This window comes from Hemitrygon akajei, chromosome 4 (genome assembly GCF_048418815.1).
Source record: "Hemitrygon akajei chromosome 4, sHemAka1.3, whole genome shotgun sequence".
Lineage (NCBI taxonomy): Eukaryota > Metazoa > Chordata > Chondrichthyes > Myliobatiformes > Dasyatidae > Hemitrygon > Hemitrygon akajei.
The window spans coordinates 68155392-68177938 of record NC_133127.1 but is presented as its reverse complement, the minus strand read 5'-3'; the positions used below and the strand labels follow the sequence as shown (position 1 = coordinate 68177938).

The 22547-nt window shown below is 38.2% G+C and overlaps 2 protein-coding genes across 3 annotated transcripts in view; one reads left to right on the top strand and one right to left on the bottom strand.

The window, feature by feature from the left end:
• Nucleotides 1–7070, top strand: part of plk4 (polo-like kinase 4 (Drosophila)) — a 43847-nt gene extending 36777 nt beyond the window's left edge. The window contains exons 14-16 of the mRNA XM_073042806.1: nt 917–1060; nt 3444–3550; nt 5163–7070. Of these exons, the coding sequence (XP_072898907.1) occupies nt 917–1060; nt 3444–3550; nt 5163–5271 (360 nt within the window). The 3' untranslated portion in view covers nt 5272–7070. The remainder of the gene's footprint in view (nt 1–916; nt 1061–3443; nt 3551–5162) is intronic.
• Nucleotides 7071–8186: 1116 nt separating this feature from the next.
• The window catches only part of mfsd8 (major facilitator superfamily domain containing 8), a 69773-nt gene continuing 55412 nt past the window's right edge, over nt 8187–22547 (bottom strand). The window contains exons 7-12 of one of the 2 annotated variants that reach the window (XM_073042808.1): nt 20605–20660; nt 20404–20512; nt 14193–14327; nt 14001–14104; nt 12715–12974; nt 8187–9938 (exon numbers count right to left, since the gene is read on the bottom strand). In XM_073042808.1, coding sequence (XP_072898909.1) covers nt 9732–9938; nt 12715–12974; nt 14001–14104; nt 14193–14327; nt 20404–20512; nt 20605–20660 — 871 coding nt within the window. In that variant the 3' untranslated portion in view covers nt 8187–9731. The remainder of the gene's footprint in view (nt 9939–12714; nt 12975–14000; nt 14105–14192; nt 14328–20403; nt 20513–20604; nt 20661–22547) is intronic. The other variant, XM_073042810.1, reaches the window with a different exon arrangement.

Below are 22547 nucleotides of genomic sequence, written 5' to 3'. Positions count from 1 at the left end.
CTCACTATAGTCTCTTTGCACCCATGACTGTGTGGCCTAATTCTTCTCCAGCTACAAGTTCACAAATGACACCACCAGTGAGCCAGATGCGAAATACTGACAAGACGGAGTACAGGCTGATGAAGGAGAACCTACTTTCATGGTGTTAAGATCACTGTTCTCTTAGAACTTGGAACATTGAGCACAGTGCAAGTCCTTCGGCCCATGTTGTGCTGACGTTTTAACCTACTCTAGAATTAATCATGAGTCCTGATGAAGGGTTTTGGCCTGAAATGTCAACTATTTATTCTTTTCCATAGATGCTGTTTGGCCTACTGAGTTCCTCCAGCATTTTGTGTGTGTTACCACTTTATCAAAACCAGTCAAAGCACACAGCATGGATTAGATGAAACCAAATGATTATTTAAATTCCAAGTTACCTGAAGCAAAAATGTCTTCATGTCAATTTAATTAATACAGGACTAAGTTCAAGATGCTCACCAGATTTCGGTTGAAAATGCCCATTTATGGATCAGTGCCACTCAGGTTAGATGGCTTCAAGGTATAGTCAATAGACAATGGTAGCCATTTGTTAGGAAGTGGTAATTTTGAAAGATTGCAATGAAAGTCAGTTTCAGCCAATGACCAACTAAGTATGCAAATTTAGCTATTGTGTATCATTCTCCTGTGCCTTTTGTCCAATATTTATGATGTGCCTCAAAAGTAATGTCTGTATGTTTTTTGCATATTTCTTCACCGAGTCACTTCTGTTGTAATTTCTACTTTAAATGTTTCAACAAAACTCTTTCCAATTCATGTTACGTTGTGATTCTGTAATAATAGAGTACTTCTTTTTAAACAATAATTTGTACACCTGCTGTATTGGATACATTATGCAATTTTGACTTTCATACCAGGTTTTATTTTAATTTTTCAGATTTGTTTGTCTGAGGAGTCTATTTTAACAAATTTTACCGATGTTAAAAATAAAACTGCACCTTTATCACAGCCTGCAATATCTCCAAGTCCAGGACAGGTGCTGAAATCTGTTTTTGTACCTAATGTTGGTTGGGCATCCCAGGTATGAATTATTTTATTCTTTTCTCAAAAGAATCAACTGATACTTTGATGTGTAACCACCATCATGAGGAAATGGCTTGATAATTGTTATGTTTGTGAAATTTAAATAATTCAATGATGTAGCAGGTCTTACCTGTTTGCAAAGCCAGATTCTTCTGACTTAGAATAATTGTTATGTTTGAATAATATTTTCAGGGAAAATGTGACATATCCTTAATTTATGCTATTTTCATCGTATTTAAAATTTGGGTTAACATAGGTCCGGAAAATAAAGCAGGCTACTAGTTTGGATAACCTCATACAGTCCACCTGGGTTCTTTCATCCTGCATGTATTTGTTCTCCATCCTGACACCCCCTTTTTCTGAGGGAGCACTGACTTCTTGCCTCCGTCTCCTGTAGAAGAAAACTAGTATTAATAGCTCTCTAACAGCAGATACCATTTTTGAATATTCTATGGAATCTCTATCAATCATATTCATCAATGTATTTCAAATTCAAACCACTTTTGCAAATATATTTTTTCACCTTGCTTTTTCAGGCATTTTTTAGCTTTGATGAATTTAATACAGTGACCATATTTCACCTGATCCTAGTTGCCCAGTGTTACTGCAAGGAATGCTGGCTTCAGTGAATTTCCTGAGGATAGACCCCATGTTTCATTAAGATTGGAATCTAAATCCTTAATATCCTCTTGCAAAAATGCTATCCCCTTCTCACAATTCCTCCGTCTCCACCGCATCTGCTCTCAGGATGAGGCTTTTCATTCCAGGACGAAGGAGATGTCTTCCTTTTTTAAACAAAGGGGCTTCCCTTCTTCCACCATCAACTCTGCTCTCAAACGCATCTCTCCCATTTCCCGCACATTTGCCCTCACCCCATTCGGGATAGGGTTCCCCTTGTTCTCTGCTACCACCCCACCAGCCTCCAGGTCCAACGTATAATTCTCCGTAACTTCCGCCACCTCCAACGGGATCCCACTACCAAGCACATCTTTCCCTCCCCCCCTTTCTGCTTTCTGCAGGGATCGCTCCCTAAGAGACTCCCTTGTCCACTCATCCCCCCCCCCCCCCCCCAACATCCCTTTCCACTGATCTCCCTCCTGGCACTTACCCTTGTAAGTAGAACAAGTGCTACACCTGCCCTTACACTTCCTCCCTCACCACCATTCAGGGCCCCAGACAGTCCTTCCAGGTGAGGCGACACTTCACCCGTGAGTCGGCTGGTGTGGTATACTGTGTCCAGTGCTCCCGGTGTGGCCTTTTATATATTGGTGAGACCCGACACAGACTGGGAGACCGTTTCGCTGAACACCTACGCTTGGTCCGCCAGAGAAAGCAGGATCTCCCAATGGCCACACATTTTAATTCCACGTCCCATTCCCATTCTGATATGTCTATCCATGGCCTCCTCTACTGTCAAGATGAATCCACACTCAGGTTGGAGGAACAACATCTTGTATACCGGCTGGGTAGCCTCCAACCTGATGGCATGAACATTGACTTCTCTAACTTCCATTAATGCCCCTCCTCCCCTTCTTACCCCATCCCTGACATATTTAGTTTTTTTTTCTCTCTCTCTGCCTGTTCTCCATCTCCCTCTGGTGCTTCCCCCACCCCCTTTCTTTCTCCCGAGGCCCGCCCCATGATCCTTTCCCTTCTGCAGCTCTGTGTCACTTTTGCCAATCACCTTTCCAGCTCTTAGCTTCATCCCACCCCCTCCGGTCTTCTCATATCATTTCGCCTTTCCCCCTCCCCCCACTACTACCATTCAACAGACACCTTGAGCTCCTGTCTTGGGATTTCTCCAGTACCCTTCCTAGTTATCTCCCCTCTTCACATTGTCCTGATGCAGGGTTTTGACCTAAAACATCAAAAGTTCCTTTCCTCCCACAGATACTGTTTCAGTTCTTCCAGCAATCTATTGGTTGCTGCAGATTTCAGTGACTAATAAGATGATAATAAGATTAATAATCTCATCTTTAAGCCTGAGCATTTCTCAAAGGGACTACTAGTTTAAGGCCACAGACTATATTTATTGCATCACTCTGCAGAGCCACTTGTACAAAAAGAAACTGAGGGCCAAACCAGAATAAACTATTAATAACAATGGGGGGAGAAAACTGATGTATGGTTAGGCAACCATTATTGGGGGTTGAGTCTAAAAGTGACCACTAAAATTTTTTAATTAAATAAAGTACTTTTCCAAACACTTGTTTCCCATTTATTATACATGAAGAACAAAAGGCATTTAATACTAAATATGTATAAGTACTGTACTTTTTTGAGATTTACTCAAATAGCAGTCATTAATTTTAAGCTATTTGTTAGAATACAAGCAAGAATCAGGGCCTAAAATTAATGTTTGCTAATTCCTTATTTGATAGCTCAACAACGGAGAAGTCTGGGTTCAATTTAATGATGGTTCTCAGCTCCTGGTTCAAGCTGGTGTTGCAGCTGTCATTTACACATCTCCTCAGGGCCAATCAATCAGGTAAGTAAATTTTCTGATGTGGCACATACTACTATCCACTCTCCTAATTATAGAATAGCATAGAACCTTGTGCAAAAATAAAAGTTTAACTCATATCTGCGTGTTCGTCTATCGTCGTCGGTGCTTGATTAGGATTGAAGTGAGGGAGAGTTGCACAGCGTCAGCCTCACTCTCTCTTCCCAATTCCCATCTGGATCGAGTGGCAAGACAAGAGTCAAGACAGCTGGAGATGGGACTAGGCACAGTAGATGACCAGGACATCTTCTGTGTCTAGTCATGTTCTGTGCGTTTCACAATGCTTACAGAGACTGCCTTCTTGACTGTTGTACCTTCCATTGGTCTCATCCGCTCAGTCCACCGGAGTCTGTCTTCACATGCTGGGATAGACAACTCCCTATCTCACCAAAGGTTAGAGACCTGTCGGCTACCCTCAACTGGTTTAGCCGGCTTGTCAAAGCCATTTCCCGGGGTGCAGCCGCTGTTACATGCAAACAGCTACAGGGAGCCACAGGTGTGAGAGCTGTGTGCCAGGTGGGGACCAAAGGTGGACAAACCGCCTTGAAAAGGACACAACATATTCCCCTACCAGAGGTGCTACCCCTCCCTGATACCCCATACATCCCTCAGATATCTACGATTGAGTGGAAATACTTCTCAATATGAATTGAGAACTGGTTGGTGGTGTAACCACCGGACTTCGAGGCAAGTGGTCCCGAGTTCGAATCTGGCTGGCTCCTTGCACACTTTCCATCCATGCTGGGTTGAGAGTCCAGCTAGCAGCTTGGCCTCGCTTAAAAAATGTCAAATGCTACAGAAACAGCAAAGATGTGTGCCACAAGGCATGAAGAAACAACATGAATTGATAACTTGGTTGAAATAAATTAAAATATTAATAATTATACCCATACTACATATTTACTATATACTCCAGGTGCAGCTTTTGTATATGGGGTGGTATAGTATAATGGGGGTAACAAAAGGCTCAGATCTTTTGGGAACATGTTTAGTATCAACTTGAGTTATTTGCTCATTTCAAATGGTATCAAGTTGCCATATTGAAAACTGCTTTTATGTGAAACTTGTGTGAAAACATTACTTATTCCTATCAAATCTTTTAGAACCATTGAAGTTGGTGAAAACCTACTCTAAAGAACAGTAGCTATATATTTATGAAGTTTAAAAGACTAAATGTTGTAAAGATTCTGTGGAAGTGGATGAGTAACTGTCCTTCAATGTAGTTGCTTTAAGAAAGTGGATTTGTATATTTTTTGAATATTATGAATATTGTTCTGAGTAGTGAAATCTTTGCAGTTGAAAGAAATGAGGCACAAAACTATCGCACAAGATTTGCTGTTCTTCCAGCATATGGTCAAGATAACAAGAGTGAAGAGAGATTATGACACTGTACTTTTTATTTTCACACTTTCAATTTTATTCTATATTTGTGCTATGCTTGAAATCTACCATTTGTAAAAGGCTTTATCTCTCTAAATACAGAAACAATGAATAATGTATTTCACAATTGCATTTTTAACTTAATGGAAGCAAGATTGTTTAGATTTGTATGTATTCATTATAAAATTTGCTACAATTAAAATGTTTGTTTTTATAGGTATGGGCAGAATGAGATGATTCCAGATCATGTAAAAGGGAAGCTACAGTGCCTCTCATCAATCCTAGGAATGCTGGCAAATCAGACAAGTCAACATAGATTCCAATGACACATGTATATATAATCTGTCAAATTGACAATATTTTCTTACATTTTTGTATATTTGTGAATGTTTGTTTTCAGTAATGTTCGTAAGTTACTACCTCTTTCCCTTGACACCTGAATAATAGCAGTCAGAGTTAAAGCTGAAAAAGATGTTTGTTTAATGTAGCACTTGTAAATGCTGTATCTGAAGCTGTAAATAATTATGTATTTATTATAATTTCTTTTGAGATTTTTTATTTTTTCTATTCGTATCTAAGTTGAGTAAATATAATGCATTGATAAGAGTTGAAATGGGCATATTGTAGATGTGTATTTAACTGTATAGAAGGGTTTGCACAATTTATAAAAAAACATGTATTTTCTGTAAGACAATTTTATATATAATTTGTGCATTTTAGAACTGCACTGTAATTTCATTACCTGACTTTGTTAGCAACAAAACACTGCTTCCATCATGGAGTGGGGCATTGAACTTCATGAAGTGTTTGTATCCTTCATTCTAAGATGACTGTTCACACAAAAACAAAATCTCTAGACTAAATTTGAAATTCTGCTAAGCCATATGTTCCAGTATTTTGATAAGTTATAAAGTATATTGTCCAAATCAGCCACACTACCTTTAGCCCCACATTTTAAGATTTTAAACTTAAGTAATTATTGGTTTTAATTCCCCAAGTCCAAGCTTGGTCTACAATTAAGTTCATTTTAAATTAGTACTTAATTGTTGAAAAGATTATGAATTACCTTGCAGGAAAATGAGTAACAATTGTTAATGAGACAACTTAGTCAAAAAATATTGAAAACTGATTTGGATTGTAATCTACTGCTTAGTATATATGTAAATTATGTATATTTAAATAACAAAACTTGCTGTCCATTATTGACTGTTCTAATATATTATGTGTATTGGTGCTTTAATACTAGTTTGTTTTTTTTATATATAAGTTTTTCCTAATTTGTTTTTCCTTAAAAGATGTCTCTCCTTGCTAGCAGAAAGAAATCTTGCAACTAGCAGCATGTATTTCCAGTTTTACTTGTCATTAAATAAATTTGAAAAGTTCCTGCAATATTTTCAAAAGAAATAATGTGTAAAGACAGAACAAGCATTCTGTTCAAGTTCTAATTATTGAAATGGCAATGAAGTGTTTTAATACCAAATATCAGTTGTTCGGATGCTAATAGTTAACAATTACTTTTCTTTTGCATTAAGGCACTAACATCCAGACCGCAACCAGTACGTAATTCCTATGAGCTTTGGGTATTTCAACAAATTTGATTGCACCATCTCCCAAAATAGATAGTTCTAGCACTGGGGATATTAATCTAAATTGGAAACCTTAAATAACTTTTATTATCCCAAAGGCAACCAACAGTGGCATCCAAGATTTGTTAACCAATCTTAAAACGGGATTAAATCTCAGACCTTCAGAATGATTTTGCTTGCTGGGTTTAACCATTTTGACACTAACTGAAGTTTAAAAAAAAATGCACTTCATTCTCAAATCAAAGCTTAGATTTAATTTTATTACAAAGTTTAATATTTCAATATGTTCATTTTTGAGAACTGTCAATTGGCTAAATATTCTTACCACACTTTATAAAATTCTTTTGATATGAAATGTTAATTTAATTATTTGACATACCACCTGCATATTTCCAGCATTTTCTATTTACTTCTGATTTAGCATCAGCAGTCTTTTTCTAACTTTCATTGTCCTGCCATTTTAAAATAAAAGTTAGTAACATTTAAATTTAGAAATTGTACATAATTTATAGAAGAATAAAGGTCAGTCAGAATGTTAATGTGCTAGCATTGATATTACTCCAATATGTTAGTCTTGGATAAACTATAGCTCTTGTTTTGAACATGGAGGCAGCTAGTTGGGAAGAGTGCATAAAAAGCTGAGACTTGAGAGAGCTTTTATAGAAAGATTGCCAATTTTTAAAAATGTTTTATTTCCAGGATGAACAGGTATAGATTTGAAACAAAACAAATGCTGAAAACAGCAGGTTGTGCAGTATTTGTGGAAAGAAAAAGAGTTAATATTTAGTCTGTTCACATTGAAACCTTAATCTCGTTTCTCTGACCTGAGATTTTCCAGTACTTTTAACTTTTGTTTCTGTTTTCCAGCATCAATTATTTTTTTCTTTTTTCAGTATATGGGTTTAATTAGCAAGTGCAATATTAAATGTACATTTACTTTGCTGTAAAAATAAAGCAGCTTAACATATTTGGCTTTGACTCTTTAAATTTGTATGCCCTACATTCTAAGAGGTTGAAAAATACTGTACAAAACAATATCTGGTACAAACAACTAAAGTCATATTGATTAAGGTTAACGTTAGGCTTAGGTTGTTTCATGGGCATGAATGATGCCTCTGAGCCAGTCATTTAGAATGAATTTAACAGTTACAGTACAGTTAGTTGTGCACTTAATTGAGAATGTAAAGGGCATTTTTTTTAAAAATGATTGATAGCTAGCAAAAGGCTGGAAGTTGAGTGTTTCAAACAAAATGCAAATGATTCACATATCATGGGAAATCTGACATTGAGAAGCTATATCCATCAGTTTCTACTGCATAATCCAGTGTTTGCTTGCTGGTAGCAACTGAGATGACTAAATACTGCTATTCCAGAGCTGTCCCCACCTCCTTGTTTAGCCTTGACCAGCAATTAGCAGCCTCCAACCATAATTTTCTCCCTGTATTCAGGAGTGCTAGCTCCTGACAAGTGCATTTGAAGATATTTTTAACCATTAGTTTCCACAACCTTTGGACTCATCACTTCATGTTCTCAATATTTTGTATTTGCACAGTTTGTTGTCTTTTGCACACTGGTTGTCTGCAAGCTATCTTTAATTGATTCTGTTATGGTAATTGGATTTATTGAGTATTCCAGCAAGAAATAGAATCTCTAGGTTGTATAATATGACATGTTTAATATAAACTAAACATAATAAATTCATTTTGAGCTTTAGGCAGCATTCACAACAGCAGGAAAAAGAACCTTGTCTCCATATAACTGAGCTATGTACACATTCAATTTCTGATTATCCAATACACAAAGGATTGGATAAAATCCTTACATTAAAATCAATTTTTCACTTACTGCTACCGTGCACCTACCTGCTTGGCTGGTGTTTTAAGTTGTAACGAAGTTGAGCATAGCTGGGCTTAAATGCATATTTGATTAACTTTTATGGGAGGGTGAGTGTCTAAATTTTACAGCAAAATAAAACCCTTTCAGCATTGGATATACTGTACATATAGCAAACATGCACCAAGCATACCTCTTTCACATTGACTTAATAAATCACCCATAGACTGAAAGGATAACTTTCTTTTCCCGTTATGAATGTGAAGCAACTCTTAGGGGCCGAAGGGTACAAAGTCGCCCCCTCCTTTTTGAGAATCGCAAGATCGCTATTAATTCGGGTCTGAGACCCAGGAAATGAGAGAGAGACGTCCAGAATACACAAGGTTTGGAATGTGTCCTGACCTCAGCGAAACGGAACCACTGATAACGGCCATTGTCTCTTGGAGAAGGAATTGTGTATTGAGTACTGTACTATTCATTGAAACCCCTCAGGGGACAACCAGAGTGGTCTGGTTGAGGGATTGCATCATCCCAACCTGATTGACAGCTGAGACTCCGTGAGTAAGGATAAAAGAGGGTCTGGGGAACAACCCCTTTAGACACACCAGGAGAAACGCTGGAGATCCAGTGTCAGCGTTTTACAGCAAAAGTCGGTGGGGGGTTGTGTGCGTCCTCCCTTGCCAGGGTGGCGGGCTCATCACAGAAGAACAGTTTAGCTAAAGGAGAGGCCACGACAACGAGATGCCTGACGGATCGAAATCATAAAAGGAAAGCCAGCAAGTTTTTCTCCAAATCTCTCTCTCTCCAACCATTGCAACACAGCGGTCCCCAACGGCTGCAGCCTGCATGAACTGAGTGAACTTTATATTTCCATCGGACAATACATTATCCCCTAGACAACGACAGAGCTTATTTCTTATTGATTATTATTATACCCGCACTTTTAGATTTAGTAATGACGACATATTATCTGTATATTTGCATTGATATTATTTTTGTGCATTTTTACTAATAAATACTGTTAAAAATAGTATCATCAGACTTCAACGGACGTCTCCATCTTTGCTGGTAAGTGACCCAGTTACGGGGTTCGTAACACCCCACACAAAAATAAAGCTCAAAATATTCCTATATTTGTTAACTCAAAATTAGGTTTTAAAAATATATCATATTAACATCAGAATTATATACAGCAGAATGTGAATAGTGTTGATTTAGAACAAAGTCAAGTAAATTATATGTTTAGAAAGAGCAGTTATAGTTAAACCCCATAACTATTAGCTTCAGTAGATAAAAAATTATAAAGTGCAATTTAATTTTGTTCTCAGGTAAAATCCATAATTTTGTTTTGCACTCCTTAAAGTTAATCATCGTTGTAGGGTCAGAGACCGGACTGAAAACCCTACGAGTCTTTTATACATTAGTACAATAAGTATTGTAGCTGCCATCACCATCCCACATAGGGGGCCAAATGTCCACCGAGGTCCATAACGAGGATAAACCTGCCCAACAAAAGCTGGTCCAAGTGTGCGTGCTCCACTTCCAGAGGCTGTTAGCCAGCCCATATATATACCCTAAAAAGTTAAAAATAAGAGGTTGAGATACTGTGTGCTTTTGTACAAAATTTAACCACAATTGTTTTAAAACTCTTCCCCACTTTAAAATTATAAAAATGATAGTAATCACATGGGAAATAAGTAGAACTACCAATCTGCAGCTCAAATTTTTACTCAGTCGTCAATAGTGGCAATTTTAAATAAAAGCAATCATGTTTTCTTCGAAATTATCAGGCAAACATGCAGCAACTGAGGAGATAATTTGGAGAAATTGCTGGCTCTGTTGCGCTTGACAACTGTAGTCTATTTTCAGCTGAAACATGCATTTTTCTTCGTTGATGCTAATTAACCCAAAGTAATAAAATTAAAGCCTCACTGATCTGAAAGAAACTCAGCAATAAAATACAAGTGAAGTCAAATTTCCTTGTTCCTATCCTAAATACCTGGATACCATAAAGGTTCCAAGCAATTTACATTTGGAAATCGTCTCAACAAAATCACCCCTTTCCCCAAGGCAGAATGGGTGTGTTGACATTCCCATTGTAGATACTAAAATGTTTATCCTTCATGGTGAAACAATCTCCTTTTCCTTTCTTGCCATCTTTCTCCATTAAACAATAAGCTACAGCCTGCAGCTCAATACTCCCACCGCCCCAGTCAAGGGGTTAAGATCTCAGTTTGAACCTTTCGTATACTTCTGTTTTGTGGATATTCCATGTATCTGCTTGATGCTCCTACACGTCACAGATGATTTTGATTCACAAAATCTTTTACTTCTCTGCACTCTAATTTCTTATCTCCCTTTCATAACCTCTCTACTATAGCACCTATCTCACCACTTGAATTCTCCATTGCACACAATGTGTCCTGACGAAGGGTCTCGGCCTGAAACGTCGACAGCGTGTCCTGACGAAGGGTCTCGGCCCGAAACATCGACAGCACTTCTCCCTATAGATGCTGCCTGGCCTGCTGCGGTCCACTAGCATTTTGTGTGTGTTGCTTGAATTTCCAGCATCTGCAGATTTCCTTGTGTGCACCATTTTAGTTTTCTTTTGATACAATTTATGAAACCCAAGGCTAAAGATCCTGCATTAAATAAACTAAACTCAAAAAATCATCGGCAATTGTAAAGACATCTTTCTCTCAAAAGAAACATTTGACCCAAATTTTCTTTCCAAAATGGCAATTTTTAAATGTTGTTTATAGCATCTGTATGCTACTCTTTAGCTAACAAGTTCCACCCTGCTCCTGCAGAGTGGTCTAACATACACAAACCTTTTGATTTCACCATGCTGCCTCAAAACAACAAATTTCATATCATACAAGTGTCAGTGGTAATAAATCTGAACTAGCTTTTATTAGTATTTATTGGAAAACTGTGCAGTTGTTCCATTTAAGAGAAACAAGACACAGGCAACCTAATTGTTAGTAACAGAAAATTACTAAATTCTAGAACTAAGCCTTGAAAATTTCTCCAAACCAGAGTAATGTAATCACATGGGAAATAAGTAGAACCAATGTAATCTCTATGTTTTATCTAGCATATCTGACGGCTTTAATCAATTCCTTAAATATTTCAGAGGATGAGATATCGCTTACATATTTTGTTAGTGTGTGACTCATGGTATAATCATACAAATCTGTGATGGTTCCAAAACAATTTATAGTTTAAAAAATCATACAATAGAAACAGTACTGATCAACACCTCTTTCTAATGTAATGATAAACTTAAGTGCATTTAGGTTTTAGAGGAGATCTATCAGAAAGCTATCTAGAGGCTAATATTAAAAAAGATTGCACAAACTATTTTATTCCCTGTAAACTAGATGGTTAAAGGCCGGATTAAACACCATTTGCCATTTTTCTGCCCACATTTCCAAGTGGGCTGTACACTACTAAATCCTTTGACAATCTTCCTCACTATCCACAACTCCACTAATTTTTGTGTAGTTTGCAAACTCACCAATAAGCCACCAACATTTTTGTCCAAGTCATTTTATATCACATTCCACAGAGGTCCCAGTACTGATCCTTGCAGAACACCACAACTCATAAACCTCTAGTCAGAATAACATCCCATCCCTAAAAGGTCCGTATTTTTCCAGATGTGAGCGGTTCTTATCCGAAGATCTTCTCCAATAACTTACCTACCACTGATGTAAGGCTCACTAGTTTGTCCTGCTTTGTCTCAATTGTTCTTGAACAGAGGAAGTGAATTCTGAACATATATCCAAGGTGGACTTAACCAACAAAAGCAGCCTAATACTGTTGTAATTAGTCTTTCCCCAATTTAGCGCTCACCTCCACAGTCCCCCAAAGCCCAATCTTACCATTATCCATAACCATCAGAAAACCTGCAGTCACTGTTCTCACTGAAACACCGATCACCTCGCCAGGCTCATTTCCCAACACAAGGTTTAATATGGTCCCTCCTCTGTTGGATCATCAACATATTATTCTATGAAACCCTCCTGTATGCATTACACACATACATTATAATTATTGAAGTTATAATTTAAATTATCATCTATGTCTCTCTACTACCAAAGCAGTCCCAGTTAATATTGAACCTGTCCCTTTGTTCATAAGCCCATATCACTTGTGGAACTAAGTGTTAGAATAACTGACGAGCAGCTAAATCAATGTTTTTTTAAAACATGTAAATAGATGTAATGTTGGCCCTTTAAGATACATTGTTGGTTTAAAAACTGTCATTGAATTAAGAGACTGAGGAAATTTGAAAACTGAAAATCATAAACTACCAAATATGATACATAGTTACATCTTTCTTACCTGGGGCTTTGGTCCTAAAACTTTAGAATACAAGGTGTAGGATATAACATTACAGACAGGGTATCCAACTCCGATTAGAATAACAGATACGATGTATTGAGCTAGATGGATAATAGGTATATGTTGACACCATTCTTGCTGCACAGGGCAACCTACTGCATCGACACTGTGTGAAGACCGTATTAAGAAATTCCATGCAACTATGGAAGATTCACCATATATTATGTCAGCAGAACTGTAGTTGGAACCATTCTTAATCTCTGAAAATAACAGCAAAAATGTTAGGATATTGATTTGCATTACATGAACTTAGCTGTCTTTTACTATTCATGGCAAGGTGATGAATCCAGTCAAACTTTTCTCCTCTCATGAAGTCACCCAAACTGCTCAGCTAAGAGTAAACCATATTCCTGTAGATCTTTATTCACATATAGGTCAGATCATGTAAGGATGGCAGGATTTCCTCACTGATTAAGCACATGGGCTTTTACAACTCAGAAGATTAATCTTTACCAGGACTGATTGACCTTTTATTTTTCATCCAAATTATGAATTAAATTTAAATTCCACAGCTACCCAGGTGGGATTAAATTGGGTATCTGAATTCTCCATACAAGCCTCTAGTTTACTGCCCTAGTTGCTTGAGCAGGGCATCACCACCAAAATTCAACCCTGCAGTTGTGGATGGTTGTGAGCAACTTAATATTAATAGCAGGGAAAGGCTCATTGAAAATCTCCATCATCAAGTGTAAAAGACAAGCTGAAGCACTTACAACAACACACACAAAATGCTGGTAGAACACAGCAGGCTAGGCAGCACCTGCAGATTTCCTCGTGTTTGCTCTGAAGCACTTACAACTATTTTTAACTATAAGTATCTAATCAATGTTCAATCCAGATGTCCTTCAGAGGCTTCTGCCATAACAGCAATTTCATAACAGCCTGTCAATATTTATCCCTGAGAAATATCAGGTGGTTGAGTGCTTCCCAACAAACACAACATGCTTGAATCTGCCTGCCAAGCTTAACTGGCAATTTCTCAGCTGTGCTCTAACACTGAATTTCTCAAGATCTCAAAATTGTATCCAGCATGTTCAGAAGTTACTAAAGGAAATCTAGTTCCTGATTTCAGATCAAACCCATTTTTAAAACCAATTTAAAAATGTGCATTAAAAATTATTTTTAATTTCAAATTTGTGTTTTTGAAAATTTTCTGTACACCACAAACATTTAAAAGTTTGACAATGGCAAAACACAGGTACCACCAGACTGAAGACTAAACTTACCTGTCCACTGAATTTGTGGATACTGATTTCCCCATGGTAACAAAATAAAGAAGCCAACAAAAATGATAACAAATCCTTTAAGCAGCAATAGACGATCCTCAAGTCTTTAAAAAAAAAACAAATGGATTTTTGTAATAAGTGTAAATTCAGAAGTTAACTCCAATACTTTCATAATATATCGTATATTTTTACCTTTTTGAAAGAATTTTTGTTGTCATAAAAACAACAATGGACTCTACACCAACACCCACCAGCAGAAGCCCATTGTAGAGGACAGCCTGCTTACCAGTCCATGCATACATGTCCATGGTTAATGGGGTGGCTATGCTGCAAAGAAATTTTAAAAATGATCTTCAAGCTACTGGACTATGACAATATTTAATTATGTATTACATGCAAACAATCTTTAAAATACAATGTTTTTAGTTGTACATTAATTTACAATATTGCTCATGATCATTGATTCATTACCTTAAGAATTATAACAGAGGGTTATAATCAATAGTCACATAAGTTGCCTCTTTGTTACCTCTCTGAGAGCTTATTCCAGTATTTTCAAGACATATCATATTGATGAGCAAAAGCCAAACTGCTTAAGAAACTCAGTGGGTCCCCCCACCAGGGAAAAGGTAATTCTGGATTGGGTGTTGTGTAATGAACTAGATTTGATTAGGAAGCTTAAGGTAAACAAAACCCTTAGGAGGCAGTGACCATAATATGATAGAATTCACCCTGCAGTTTGAGAGGGAGAGACTAAAATCAGGTGTAGTTATTACAGTGGAGTAAAAGGAACTACAGAGACATACAAGAGGAACTGGCCAAAGTTGATTGGAAGGGGTCTCTAGCAAGGACGAAGGTAGAACAGAAGTGGCTGGAGTTTCTGGGAGGAATTCAGAAGGTGCAGGATAGATTCATTCAAAGAAAAAAGTATTCTAAACAGAGGATGAGGCAACCGTAGCTGACAAGGGAAGTCAAAGGCAGCATAAAAGCAAATGAGTGGGCATGTAATATAGAAAAAAATTGTGGGGCACTTAAACAACAGAAGGCAACTGAAGAGCAATAAAGAGGAAAAGGATGAAATATGAAGGTAAGCTAGCCAATAATATAAAAGAAGATACTAAAAGTCTTCACAGATATACTATATAAAAGGTAAAATAAGATGAGAGTGGATATCAGACTGCAGGAAAATGAGGCTGGAGAGGTAGTAATGGGGGACAAAGAAACAAAGGATGCACTCAATTGTTGGGGTATTTGCAAGCACATGATAAAATAAGCCAAAGTAGGCATGGTTTCCTTAAAGGGAAATCTTGCCAGACTAATCTGTTGGAATTATTTGAGGAAATAACAAGCAGGATAGACAAAGGAGAGTCAGTGGATGTTGCTAACTTAAATTTCAGAAGGCTTTTGACAAAGTGCTGCAAGTGAGGCTGCAATACAAGATAAGAGCCCATAGTATTACAGGAAAAATACTAGCAAAGATAGAAGTTTGGCAAAGAGTGGGAATAAAGGGGGCCTTTTCTGATAGGCTGCTTGTTATTAGTGGCATGCCACAGGGATCGGAGTTCGGACCACTTCTTTTCATGTTACATGGCAATGATTTGGATGAAGGAATTGATGACCTTGTGGCCAAGTTAGCAGATGATACAAAGATACACTCAGTGGCCACTTTATTAGATACTGCCTAGACGTAATAAAGTGCCCACTGATTGCATGTTCACGGTCTTTTGCTGCTGTGAGCCCATCCACTTGAAAGTTCAACATGTTTTGCATTGTTCTGCACAGCACTGTTGTAACACACAGTTACCTGAGTTACTGTCGCCTTCCTGTCAGCTTGAACCAATACGGCCATTCTCTTCTGGCCTCTCTCATTAACCAGGCATTTTTGCCCATAAAACTCCTGCTCACTAGATGTTTTTTGCCCTACGCTACAGTCCGATTGGACGTGAAAATCCCAAGAGATCAGCCACTTCTGAGACACTTAAACCACCCGTCTGGCACCAATCAAATCATGGTCAAAATCAAACACGAGGAAATCTGCAGATGCTGGAAATTCAAACAACACACACAAAATGCTGGTGGAACGCAGCAGGCCAGGCAGCATCAATAGGAAGAAGCACTGTTGATGTTTCGGGCTGAGACCCTTTGTCAGGACTAACTGAAAAAGATAGTAAGAAATTTGAAAGTAGGAGGGGGAGGGGGAAATCTGAAATGATAGGAGAAGACAGGAGCGGGTAGGGTGAAGCCAAGAGCTGAAAAGGGATACAGAGCTGGAGAAGGGAAAGGATCATTGGATGGCTCTCCTCCCTTTACAATTGTATGATCTTTTCCCTTTTCCAGCTCTGTATCCCTTTTGCCAATCACCTTTCCAGCTCTTAGCTTCACCCCACCCCCTCCTGTCTTCTCCTATCATTTCAGATTTCCCCTTCCCCCTCCTACTTTCAAATCTCTTACTATCTTTCCTTTCAGTTAGTCCTGACAAAGGGTCTCGGCCCAAAATGTCGACAGTGCTTCTTCCTGTAGATGCTGCCTGGCCTGCTGTGTTCCACCAGCATTTTGAGATGGTCAAAGTCGCTTAGATCACATTTCTTCCCCATTCTGATGTTTTGTCTGAGCAATAGCTGAATCTCTTGGCATGTGTGCATGCTTTTATGCATTGAGTTGTTGCCACAAGTTTGGCTGATTAGATTTTGCATTAACAAGCAGGTGTATGAGTGTATGTAAAGTGACATTGAGTGTAGGTGGAGGGGCAGGTAGTGTTGATGAAGCAGGGGGTGCTCTGCAAAAGGACTTGGATTAGGAGAAAGGGCAAAGCAGCAGCAGATGGAATACAGTGTAGGGAATTGTATGGTTGTGCACTTTGGCAGAAGGAATAAAAGGTGTAACCATTTTCTAAACAGGGAGCAAATTTCAGAAATCAGAGGTACAAAGGGACTTGGAGTCCTCCTCCAGGAGTCCCTAAAGGTTAACTATTAGGTTGAGTCGGTGGTAAAGGAAGGCAAATACAATGTTAGCATTCATTTCAAGAAGATTAGTATATAAAAGCAAAGATATAATGCTGAGGCTTTATGACACATTAGTCAGACTGCACTTCTAGCATTGAGAGTAGTTTTGGATTTGTGAAAATTATCCCAGGAAGAAAAGAGATAATGTATGAGAAGTGTTTGATGGCTCGGGGGCCCGTACTCACTGGAGTTCAGAAGAATGCAGGGATCTCAGAATAAAGGGCGTCCTTTTAGAATAGAGATTAGGCGGGATTTCTTCAACCAGAGAATGGTGAATCTGTGGAACTCATTGCCACAGGCGGCTGAGGAGGTCATCTCATTAAGTATATCAAGGCAGAGGTTGACAGATTTTTGATTAGTCAAGGCATCAAGGGATGTAAGAAGGCAGAAAATTGGGGCTGAAAGGGAAAATGGATCAGCCATGATGAAATGGCAGAGCAGACTTGATGGGCCAAATGGCCTATTTCTGCTCCTTTATTTTATGGTCTTATCTCATTGAAACCTATTGAATATTGAAAAGCCTATAGAGTGGATATGGAGAGGTGGTTTTCTACGGTGGGGGAGTCTAGGACCAGAGGGCACAGCCTCAAAATATAAGGATGTTACTTCAGAACAGAGATGAGGGGGAATTTCTTTAGCCAAATGGTGGTGAATCTGTGGAATTCACTGCCACGGATAGCTGTAGAGTCCAGGCCATCAGGCTTACTTAAAGTGAACATTGATAAGTTCTTGATTAGAAAAGGCAAAGGTTATGGGGAGAAGGCAGGAGAATGGGGTTCAGAAGAATAATAAGTCAGCCATAGTGGAATGGTGGAGCAGACTCAATAGGCCAAATGGCCTAATTCTGCTCCTTGTCTTATGAATTGGACAGCATCTGTGGAGACAGAGAGGTAAGTAGATGTTTTTAGGTAGGGTCTCAGCCTAAAAAAGCGACTATCCCTTTGAATCTACACTGAGTCTGCCTGCCTGACCCACCGAGTTCCTCCAGCAGCTGGTGATTTGTTCCATATCCCAGCATCAGCATTCTCCTATGTCTCTATACTTTTTCAGAATCAGAATCAGGTTTATTATCACTGGCATGTGACGTGAAATTTGTTAACTTAGCAGCAGTGCAATGCAATAGATAATATAGGAGAAAAAATAATAAATCAATCAATTTCAGTATACATATACTGAATAAATTTTAAAATGTGCAAAAATCAGAAATACTGTATATTTTTTAAAAAGTGAGGTAGTGTCCAAGGGTTCAATGCCCATTTAGGAATCGGATGGCTATTAGAATTGTTCTTAAGAGTGTGTTAAAGAAAATTAATAGCCTTTCCCACTCTGTCTTGAAGGCACTGACTTCTACTGGCATATGGTTCTATAAGCACCAGGTTCTCTTTGTTACCTTACCAAAATTACATTGTTCATGTATGGTACGCAGGAGCAACTGCAGGCAGGCTATTTAATCCCTTGAAAATCACGTCTAATGTCGTTGTCAACTATCATACAAATTATTAATAATCCAAGCAAGAACACTGGCTAAATTTCACTTCCTAAGTTCTAAGTCACTGAGGCCTGATACCACAGTCTTCCAAGCTGCCTAACAACGTAAACTGTGAACTTAAGTACTTTGAAGCCTTTATTAACCAAAGTTATTTATTTTCTAGTCTTACTAATGGATTTCAAGATAACCAGAAATCATTTTACTAATGAAGTACAACCAGAACCTCCTGGATGCCAAAACTGTACAATAAAGCAAAAACAAAAGTGAAACCCACATCTGACATTGTAGAAAGGTTGGAAGAAAAATGAATTATAGGTGAAGAATTAAAAGGGAACTAGGACAGCAGGATAAAGGCATGACAAAAAACAGTGAAGTAAAATCAAAGGAAATTTTAAAAATGTTTTCTAAATAAATGAACAACAGAAATATAACTTATGAAAGAGGAGGCTTATTCAAGAACAAGCAACCTATCTGGAAAGTTTGATGTGTTAAAATTTTTAACAGATATTTTACGATTGATTTCAAAAAGTGGAGAACTAAGAGGGAAGAATGTGTAATACTTAAAGGAATGAACAGAATAAAGAGATAAAATTGCAGAGGTTATGACAATTGGTTTTCTATACAGTAACAGAGGATAGAAGAACTACTAATGTACTAGAAACAGAAATATTCAGCAAAGAAACAGCTCTTTTGCCCCATCAAGTCCATGCTGGCCATCGACACTAACCCTACATTAATTCTATTGTCTCTTTCCACATGACCCGCCTGATCGCCCAACAAGGTCCTGCCACTAACCTACACCAGGAGCAAGGTATAGTGACCAATTAACCTACCAAACCTCACACTTTTGGAATGTAGAAGGTAACCAGAGCATCCAGAGGAAACTGATACGGTCACAGGGAGAACCTGCAAACTCCAGACAGACAACACCCAAGGTCAGGATTACTGAACCAGAGTCTCTGGAGCTGAATCAGTGGCCCTAGTAGCTGCATTGTTGTGGGGGGAAAAGTGGCAAATTAAGTAATTACAGGCAGTTAGTTTATCTTCAGTGCTCAAAGAATTAATTGAATCTATTGAGACATAGTACAAACTACATTCAGAAAGGCACAGATTACCGGTAATCAAGTTCAGTTTGCATGCATTTGTTAAAACAACACTGTCCGATTAAGGATTGAATTATTTGAGGAAGTAATGAGGAACACTTAGGAGAGAGAGCATTTGAGTCAGCCTATATGGACTTTGGCAAGGCTTTTGATGGAGTCACACAGAGGGCTAGTCGAAAAAAAAGACAGCATATGGGAGTTTAAGCAGAGTGGCAAACTGGATCCAAAGTTGGCTCAGTGACAGGAAACAAGAGGTAACTGAAAAGCAAAATAACAGGAGATTATTGAAAATCTGAAACTAAAACAGCAAGTACTAAAAGTGCTCAGCAAGACAAGAAGCATTGTTCGAGAGAAACAGAAACAGAGTTCCTTTCTTATCAGTGACCTTTCATCACAATCAGAAAAAAAATAGAAATGAAATGTTTTTAAGCCGTAGAAGAGGAGGAGGAGGGGTGGAAAGAATAAAAGGAATATCTGCACTAGAGTGAAGACCAAGAGATTGAATGAGACAAGGGACGGTGGTTTCAACTGAGAAAGTGATGAAGGTTTGTTGATCATAACTAATACATATACACTGACTGCTCCTGCTCCCCACTTACCATGGTTAACTTAGCTATGGACAAACAGTCCAACTGTGGATTACACTTGGTTTAATATCATTGTCAAAATTTAGCAGTTTCAAAGATGAAGTCCTCTGAATAACTAATTTGGCACCACAGCGATTAATTATTAAATGAACTATGGGATAATCAACAGTCAATTTAGCAAGAAAGCACAATGCGGCAAAAAAAATTCAGGAAATTATTTACGTTTCAAAAATGGCAAATGCAAAGAAAATGACGAAAAACAGGATGTTGCACGTTACAACTGCGACCAGATCAATATCCCCATCAGAATTTTCAAGCATCTCCGAAGTTCCTGTAAAATGCAAAGCATGACTCTGTTAGAGCAACATCTATTCACTAAAAGCTGAATTCTGTAGAATTCTCAAAAAGATTTAAATGAGTTACCTTGGATGTTACCATTTATACATTTTGCTCCATTCAACTCATCAACATGGTGTTCCCTGTGGAAAATAATACACATTTAATGCAGATTAGATTTGAATGATAGACAAAAGACAAATTAAAGAAACATAAATTAAGATGATGAAGGGTCTTTGGCCTGAAACATTAATTCTGTTCCCTTTTTCCATGGATACAGCCTGATCTATTGAATGTTTCCTGCATTTTCTGTTTCTATTTTACATTTCCAGCATCTGCAATTTTAGTAGTTAACTATTTAGTTCAATGATCTTTTATCAGAAACTGGAAAAGTTGGAAAGTAAATGTTTCAAGCTGCAAGAACAAAGGGAATGTATGTGATAAGGTAAAGACCAATAGAAAAGGAATGATGGAGACTATTCATCTCAGGCAGCATCACCATCAATTGCACCATTCAGTCATTAACTCTTGGTCTATATCTTTTCAAAGTACATTTATTATCAATGTATACTATAGACAGTCTTGAAATTCACCTCCCTACAGGTAGCCTTTAAACAAAGAACCCAACAGAACCCATTTTAAAAACTGTCAAACATCCAATGTGTAGGAAATAAACCAAAGATTACCAGCCATAAAAGTAAGCAAATAACACTCAGAACTGAAGTTCACGAAAAGTGAGACCACAGCCACAAAGGCAGTCATCACTGCAGTCAACTCAGGAGCCCGTTAGTTACAATCCACAGCCTCAGTTCAGCGCAGAGACGAGTAAAGCCTGCGTGCAGCCAGCTAAACACCAGCCTGTCCCTCATCTCTGGCCCCGACATCCTGACCTTTTCTATCTGTCCTGGTGCTTAAATCAGTCAAACCTCAGGTTGTTCCTTGCTCTCAGACTTGCGCATGGTCCCCACCACCTTGACTCTGCCTCGCCTTGGTTTTGCCACATCGAAATGCCTCCAAGTGCATTCCAGCAATGACCAATCACTGGCACATTCCCCGCTCGCAGGCCCGGACTGTACTGCCTCAATTTGCCCCATACCCACCATGTGGCAACCACCCTGTAACTCTGAGACTTCAGTACACACCACAAAAATGCCAGGTCATACAGGCAGTTCAACAGCTCAACTCTGAAAGTGAAGTTACAAGTTATTGATTGCAGTGATCGTATCCGAGGAAAAGTGTGATCAATGCACTAATTTATTGCTTTGTTTTCTACCAGCAAGTCGTCACTGTGCTTCACCAGTGCCATCTTAAACCAGAGACATTCTTTCTGTTGTCTCCATTGCTCCCACTTCTCTCCAATTTTAAACATAACTGATTTCTAAATTTTCCTAGTTTTGATAAAAGGTCATCACCCCAAACTGTTAACTTTTTCACTCTCCACAGATGCTGCCTAACCTCTGAATATTTCCACCATATTTTATTTTCACTTTAGATCTCCAGTATCTGCAATGGTTTGTCTATTGAGTGCTATCAGGCAGTTTAATTGGGACACCATCAGAAAGTCTGATCATATAGCCACTACTTTTGAGATAAGCTCAGCTGTGGCAAAACTGCAGGATGATAATCAAGAGCAAAGTGCTGATTTGCTTCCTTTTCCTGCCCAACTGTAGTGCACTAAGATCCATTACACAGTAAGATTTGCTACAGCAAGTAAGATCCATTGGAATTAAGTTTTTGCTATCAGCTGCAGAGTAAAAGCATATATGACAGCTAATATTGACATTTCTATTTCTCAAAGTAAACACACCTGCAAGTGAGATTAGCAGCTTGTTGATATTACCATGCTAGTGGGTAATTTCCATTGGGAACAGGGTTGATACAACTAAAACAGAATTGAGTAATATAGGTGCTGAATATCACTCAAAGAAAATTCCTCAGAAATCTGTTAGAAACAAAGTTGGTTCAATACCACTCTGAACAAAACCCAATAAGAAATGTCAACATCAGGTACAGAAAATGTTTTGTTTTAA